This window comes from Sceloporus undulatus, chromosome 4, assembly GCF_019175285.1.
Source record: "Sceloporus undulatus isolate JIND9_A2432 ecotype Alabama chromosome 4, SceUnd_v1.1, whole genome shotgun sequence".
Classification (NCBI taxonomy): domain Eukaryota; kingdom Metazoa; phylum Chordata; class Lepidosauria; order Squamata; family Phrynosomatidae; genus Sceloporus; species Sceloporus undulatus.
In genome coordinates this window covers 6672453-6680669 of record NC_056525.1, presented here as the reverse complement: position 1 = coordinate 6680669, position 8217 = coordinate 6672453, and the positions used below count along the sequence as shown (strand labels likewise).

The following is an 8217-nucleotide window of genomic DNA, read 5'->3' as shown; positions in this document are numbered from 1 at the left end:
GCTCCTGGCTTCATGGCAGTAGCCTCCTCACAAGGAAGCCTCTGCCACCACAACAAAGGAGAGGGAAGGATTTCAGTAATCCTTCAGTTACTCAGCATTGTGTGAAATGGTTCCATCTAAGCCAAATGTAATTTATTTGGCAAACAATATTGTCTATACAGGAAGCTGTTTGGAATGTTATCAAGTAATGTCAGTTATGCAAACAGCACTAGGACCAGAAAGTTGAGATGTGAGTTCCCAGACTCTTCCTGAATCATAAATTAATGCATTACTAGCCAGACCTAATTGATGTTTCAGGCATTCTCAAAGATGAGGCTTAAATCATTTTTTAAAAAGCTGGTGTGTTGTGTTTAGAGCATGAACTTCGTGTCGGAAAAATCCCAAATTAAGGCTCACATCAGATGTGAACCCCTAGAGTGGCTGCAGTCAACCTCGGTCAGCCTTGATCTCCCACACTGACACTGGCAATACAGTGAGCTCCTGCATTGTAAAGATAGCTGTAATGTGCATTGAACACCCAGAAAGAATTATATAAATTCTAAGGATGATGACGCTTGGCTGTTTTAGGGGGTATATTTTGTTACTACCCATTAAACTATCTGGATTTGGAATCCTCCTTCCCCCCCCCCCCCCCCCCGCAATAAAAAGGTGTTTAAAGACCAGTGCAAACAGTAATGGTTATGACAATGACAAATAAGATTTACTATATTAGGAAGAGGGGGAAAAATAAACAGACAGCACATTTAAAACAAAGTGTACCTTTTAAAGGAAGTTCGTGTTATGCATTGGAAAAGGTGTGTTTCTGAATGCTTGGTTTAAAGATGTGGTGGGTTTAATACGAAATATTTTTAAAATCCTTTTTCATTTACTACTTTTTGAGGTTGCTGCAGATCTTAACAACGAGCGCTGGAAACAAAATATACGATATAAAGCTTGAAATTCATTTGCAATAGCATAATTGATTTGTGAAGGTGGGGCATGTTTGTCTTGTGATTAAAACAATGAGATGGTCACTGTAAGTGAGAATACTCGGCAGAGGGTGGTTGTGTGGCAGGTTAACCTGAATTTCATACATGGCCTTCAGGTAAGCTAGCAGGTAGTTTTGCTTCCAGAAGCTTTTGTCTCAAATAAATCAATTCCAGCTCACTAAAACATACTAAAAGAACAGCAGACAGATTCCAGATAAGGTGGGGGCAGGTAAATCTCTAGCTTGGGTGTGTCTGCTTGCATCCCTCCTTTGCTAACAACTGTCCCTGCATTTCTCCTCCTCAGATTCCTTGCTGGGAAAGATTGGGATATCAAAAGCCACCCTCTGAGAGCAATCAATACTGTGATCTGGGAACCCCTTCTGTCTTTCAAGACCCCTCTCTCTTTCCCTTTCCCTTTCCCTCTCTCTCTGTCTCTCTTTGCACCCTCTTTTCTCTCCTCCCTTCTTGGATAGCCACAGCCCCCTAGAGCTGAGTCAGACCTTCCTCTCTTCCACAGCATTGCAGCACTTCAGCAGAAAAGCCAGCCTTCTGCCTCTCTGCATCTTCCTTTGCAGCATCCTCTCCGCTACACATCTCACCGCCATGGCCAGCACTGTCTCAGGTAAAACAAATCATGATTTTTCCCCCTTTATAAGCAGCTCCTCACTGAGCATAAATTTATTTCCAATGGTCAATGTAACTACTGTTCCTTCCAAGGTGGGGCTTGCCTGCAATGCTGTACTCAGGTAGCTGGGCAGGCATTGTTGCTTTTTCTTACTTACAGAATTCAGTGCTTACAAGGTTTTTGGAAATACTAGTGTCAGATATATATATATATACACATACACACACACACACTCTATATGGTTAAAATTACATTTACCTGGATGGTTGGTGTGTGCGTGCGCGCGCATGTGTGTGTGAATCACTGCTTGGTTAATTTAATTTTTTAGCTGTTTTTTCTTTTAAGTGGACTGGCAAATATAAGAAGAGAACAGAAAAATAACAAAGACAAGGGTGTTTTATTTAATCAAGCATCTGGGTTAGCAGAATCAGGGCAGGTTGGATGGCCAGCAACTGCTTTAGAGGGAGTGGTCCACTCATGGCGCTGAATGAAACCCAATGCTGTTAGACAATTCTTTCCTGCAGGGGCGATGGCACCACTGCATAACTGCACCCTGTTGCCATCCCAGGTTACAAGGCCTGGCCGGGTGTGTCTGTAGGGACAGCTATGTTCACAGTGTGGCAGGTTATTGTAATTTGTGTGTGTTTTCACCTCCTTTTCCTAAACCTGTATCTTGCCGCATCTTGCCCACCTCCCCCCAAGTCCACTTTTAGATTGGTCAAACAGATGATATGCTTGTTCCTAGCCAAATTTAATTTTCTAAAAAATGGACAATGAGTGGCTTGTGAAGATTTTCAAGACCTTTCCCCACCCTGCCAGTATGGAAACCTTATTCAGTTTCAGACACAGGACACTTTTTCTTTCTGTCCTCAGAAATAAAGGTTTGGATTTTGCTCTGGATGGGAGAAAAGCATCAGAGCGAAAAGAAGGATATGCATATCCATGAATAAATGCACAAATTAGCTAGAAAGAAGACCAATCTTTCTTGCTGGTTTTATTGTTTTTGCCCATCCCCGTGCTGCTTGCAGTTCCTTCTCTGTGCCTTCTGTCTTTTAAAATATGAGAGGAGATGGATATCTTCTGTCTGAGGATGTGCAACGTCAGAATTAGAGATTCTGCCACAAAATTTATCAGAGAAGGTGCTTGCTCTGTACTAGAAAACATGCATATATGTGAAGGAGAGACAGACGCAGTACAAGCCATCTTAAAGCTGGAAAAGGTTTTCCTAAGGATGTGTGATCCCCATCCTCTCCCTATTACTTTATTGCAGAATTGCTCTAAATTAGATGAATATCAGTGCAAGTATATTGGTCAGGCTGCCCAGCTGTGAAAGTGATGGCTGAGGGACCCTGCTGTGAAGGGGGGGGGGGGGTTTCACACGTCTGGGTACCAGGTGCCTTCCCCATATGGTACTCCAAGGCAATATGGTACTTTCTCCCTTTTGCTTCCTTCCTGCCCCCCTCCCACCACAATAAATCTCAATTTACTGGTAATAGGACAGGGCCTTTAAAGCTGAGTAGTTTGCCTCGGAGGGCTTTTTCCAATCCTCTTTGCTTTCCAATTGGATTAGATTTGGCATAAAACCAGTTTTGAAAGATAGAGATTCCAGGCTGACAGTAGTACGATGGAAATTAGAAGACAGACTGAGGAAGACAAAGAACAGGGTGGAACCGAACCGCCTCTGTTAGCAGTCTGCATGAGGCAGCTTATTCTCTCAGATTGCACGCATGCCAACCGTTGAGATGAGCAAGGAGATTTTATCCCTGTGTAAGAAAAACCCAGTTTCTTTCCCACCCACATCTCTCCTGGTGCCTTCACCCTCCCTCCTTAAAAGAAGGGTGTATCTGAAGAAAGAAAGAAGAGGAAAGCAGCTGTAAGGATGCTAACGTGTGTGATATGTATCAAATGATTTCTGGGGGTCTAATGGGGGGGGATTAAAACGTACCTGGACCTAAAAAAGGAGAGGTTTTCTGTATTTTTTTCTCTTGCTTCTCTGTATTGTTTCCATGCAGCAAGCAGGGAAAGCAACAGCACATGCTCAGTGCAGGCTCAGCTGCAGTGGTGGCTGACTTGTGCCAGAGGAGTCTGCCTAGTCAGAGATCTTGGTTGTAGAGCCATGCAGTCTTTCTGTACAACTAGGCCACATCTTCTTGAGCATTCTCCCCAGACAGGCCACTTGAACTAAACACATGCACAACACACATACACACAAACAGTATGCATGGGCAGGCTCCTTCTGTGCTCAGATGAGGAACAAACAGCTGGGATCATCTCCTGAGGATTATGAATTGGTATAATATGTTGAAAGCCCTCTAGGACTTTTGTCAATGCATGTCTCTGTTCTTGTGGCCAGCCCACCCATAAGGCACATTGTACATGTGGCTATAATTGGCCACCTTCACTCTGGATATAGCCAACAGCTGGTTGAGAAACACAAGAGGAGCACCCATTCCATTGGGTGTTGACTATTTGGCCAATGAACATGTAGAGGGTTTACGGCGATGACGTATGGTGCCAGGACAAAGAGGATTACTGTTCCCCAGTAAATCATCTCAGTTGATACAAGGAACCTTTGTAGCCTGAACAGCTTCTTGTGACATAAAGTGGGGAGATGATACCCCATTCTAGGTGTTTCCTGTTAAGTTGAACAATTTGGTGTGTAGAATGGAAAGGAGTGATTGGGAATGTTGAAAAGGAGGGGGAAAGAACAGTTAGATTTGACACCCTCTTCTACATGCGCAATGAAATGTGTTTTTCTTGAGTATATATTCAAACAATGTGCTTACTAATGATGGCATACATACAGTACATTAGATTAGTTCTTAGGAGAGGAAAGGCAGGGTACTAGTGAATATCTCACTTTTTTCATCATCTATTAGTAGTTTCCACTTACTCCCTATTTGAATCTATCAAAGACAAGTGTTCAGTAATGACAGTTCATATTATGGTTAACGTTTTTGTAGTTGTTTCTCTTCCTGTCTCTGTGTTTCCATCAAGACCCAATTTTATTTTTTTAGGCTCAGCAGGAGTGTACACGTTTGTGCTCCCACTTGTGATCTAAAGTATTTAGTTGGGCATGGCCGATTTACAGAGGGGGCTGAAGGAAGTGCATGGAAAATGGAGGGCTAGGAAGACTAAGTTGCAGATGTTGCCCACTCATCTTCAAAAACCCATCAACCTCTTCTCATACCATTTTTGTTGTTGTTAATGGCCTTTGAGTCAACCTCGACCCATGGTGACCCCATGTATGAGATACCTCCGAGTCACCCTATCTTCAACTGTCCTGCTCAGCTGTTGCCGACTCATGAGCATGGCTTCTCTGAGTCTATCCATCTGGAATGCAGTCTTCCTCTTCCCCTCCACTCTACCAAGCATTATAGTATTTTCCAGTGAGTCCTTTCTTCTCATGATATAGACAAAAGATGACAGCCTCAATTTAGTCACCTTTGCTTCCAGGGAGAGTTTGGGCCTGATCTGTCTAGGACCCATCCATTTTAGTGAGCTTTGGTATTTGCAGAACCACATCTCAAATGAGTGGATTTTTCCCTAACAGCCTTCTTCACTGTCCAGCTTTCACAATCATGCAGAGAAATGGGAAATAGGATGACATTGGACAATCCTAACTTTGGTATTTATCTTATCTAGTTCCTTCATAGCTGCCCTTTCAAGTCCTAGGCGGGGTACAGACCGCCGCTTTGCGGCGGTCTGCCGCCGCCGCCAGTAGGTCCGCGGGGGAGCCAGAGCCTTCAGACGGCCCGACTCCCGCGCGGACCGAAAAAAGAAGCTCCAAAATGGAGCTTCTTTTTTCGTCGCGTTTGCGACGTAGCGAGGCGCCAGGGGCGCGCTCGCTACGTCAGAAGCGGCGCGATGCGTACGGACGCTAAGCGTCCGATACGCAAAGATGCCGCCGGGCATGTAGAAGGGCCGGCGCCATCTTGTACGGACAGAGTCCGTACTAGGCACAGGGGCGTCTATAAGAGACGCCCCTTTTTTAAAATGGGACGTCCTCCGGACGTCCCAAAGGGCTGTATAGAAAGCCCCCTAGTCTTCTTCTGATTTCTTGACTGCAGTTTCCACTCTGATTGATGATTGTGCCCAAGTATGAAAAATCTTGGACTATTTCGATCACTTCATCATCTACTTTACAATTTTTTAAATCATCTGTGATCATAATTTTTGTTACCTTGATATTCAGCTGTGAACCTACCTTTGCACTTTCTGCCTTGACCTTCGATAATTTTTCCATATCTGATATTTTCTGCTAGTATTATGGTGTCATCTACAAAAGATTATTTACATACCAAAGTACTTGTCTGTTAATTACTGATCAGAAAGGAGGTATGAGAAGACAAGCTCCCCATAGACATTCAGACATTTTTTCCACCTGAGTCAGTTCTCTATTTTGCCAGATGAAATGCTCTCTACTTCATTGGCATCAAAAACAAACAATCCTTTCATTCTCCATATTCACATACAAAAATGGGTATGCCTTGGGTTTCCGCAGATTGTGCAGATCCATAAATAAGTCATAGGCTCTTGAAAACAAAAAGATAACAATGACGTGTGTCTTGCTAGCCCTGAGGAATTGCTTTCCAAGTTGGCTATGGTGAGGGTGCAGATAGCCACTCATGGATTTCTCAGTTAAGCTTTCTATTTTTTGCAGCCAAAGAGACTTGTCTATGCTGCATGGAGTTGTTCAGCTGAAACCAAGTTACCCACAGAGCACATGTTTGGATTGGTTGGCTCTGATCTTCGCTCTGACTGGCCCACAGTTCCTATAAATACTTCAAGAGACAAACTGGATTGCTTGATAAACCTCAGAAATTCTATTGTATCCTCATTCATTTGTGCATCCTTATTTTAGCACTGCTTCTTGAAGAATCCTGCTCCTTGATGGATTCCAAACCCCCCCCCCCCATTATTCTGGCTCTTAATCTTTGGTGCTTCCTGGTAAACTTAAGCTTCCTTCCCAGATTCTGACTAGCTTGTCTCTGATACGAATTCCACACTCTCCAAGAGCTGTTTTTCCAATTAAGAGCTAATATTCTTTGGTTTGAGGTCAGCCCTACAAAACTGTACATAGTTACCAACTCAAAAATATGGACTGTAACTTTAATAGGTTTGTAGAAGAAGAAGAAAATTCTACAAGTTACTTTCATATAAATTATAATAATAGAATAATAATAATAAATAATTTATTTATAGCCTGCCCAATCACTAGGAATCTGGGCGAGTTACAACACTAAAAATACATTACAATAAAATACTAAATGGTCCCTTCCCAACCCCCTCCCCAATATTAAAACTAGAATTAAACAGAGTTTAAAAACAATACAATGCAATACAGCATTAAGTTAAAATTAAAAACAATTTAGCGAGCAAAGAGACATACATCAGAAAATTGAGATCATATTCATAAACATACACAAGGGAGGAAGCTAGAGTTAGCTGGGTTGGGAAGGCCTGCTGGAAGAGATCCGTCTTAAGAGCCTTTTTGAAGGCTGTGAGAGTGGAGATATGGCGGATCTCTTCCAGCAGGTCATTCCACAACTTTGGAGCAGCAGTATAGAAGGCCCTTTGAGTGACAGACGTTAGCCTAGCTTTTTTTGGCTGAAGTAAGTTCTTACTTGAGGACCTTAATGTGCGGGACAGACAGTACGGAAGAAGGCGTTCCCTTAAGTATTCTGGAGCCAAGCCATGTAGGGCTTTAAAGGTAATCACCAACACTTTGTACTTTGCCTGGAAATTGATTGGCAGCCAACGAAGGGACTTCAGAACAGATGTTATATGATCATTCCAGAAAGTACCTGTGATTAGTCTTGCTGCCATGTTTTGTACCATCTGGAGTTTCTGAACTTGGCACAGAGGTAGCCCCAAGTAAAGTGCATTACAGAAGTCCAATCGAGAGGATTACTCCTAGCACTGTCAGTCAAAAGGTATTGTCCAGCTATTCCACTTTCTCTAATAGATATTTTTGTGGAAAGAAGCATTAGGCAATCCAGGAGCAGGGTTTACAAAGAAAAGAACAAGTTGTCTGAACACCTCATAAAATTCCATGAACGAAGCAAGGTAACTGCATAATAGGCGTCTCTGCTGGAAGCATGCAGAGTTTACTGGCCTCTCCTTAACTGAAGTTTGGAAGAAAGCATTTCACACCAGAGAGGCATCTTCAGTCTGTGCTGACAAGGATGGATCAATGAGCCATCATCAAACAGGTCCTTTAGGAGATGTGCAACCCTCTCTAGGACAACTGAGCACTGAGCTAAGTAAATGAAGCGCTCACTAACATTACCTCTGCCTTGTCCAGACTGAGTGCCCATTTGTTTGCACTCATCTAGTCCATTACCATCACCAGTGACAGACTATGAGCCTTTGTGTTTATGTAGATTGGAATAGGAAGCTTCTCAGTGTGGCTGATGGGCCACTTTGGAAACATATGGGAAGCACCAAGTCTTGTTTCCCAGCAGAATTGTACTCTTAGCAGTCCACTGGGAGCACAATTCTTCCAGAAGGCAAGATGCATGTTCTCTATATACCATGTTTCCCAACAGAATCATTGGGATTTTGGTGGTGGCAGAATGTTTAAAGACAGATAAAGAGTCCATTCCCATCTGTGGCAGACCA

The 8217-nt window shown here is 43.1% G+C and overlaps 1 protein-coding gene across 1 annotated transcript in view; it reads left to right on the top strand.

Annotated features, from left to right (window-relative positions):
- Positions 1-1304: 1304 nt before the first annotated feature.
- Positions 1305-8217, top strand: part of STMN3 (stathmin 3) — a 37112-nt gene continuing 30199 nt past the window's right edge. Inside the window, exon 1 of the mRNA XM_042463785.1 lies at positions 1305-1590. Coding sequence (XP_042319719.1) covers positions 1572-1590 — 19 coding nt within the window. The 5' untranslated portion in view covers positions 1305-1571. The remainder of the gene's footprint in view (positions 1591-8217) is intronic.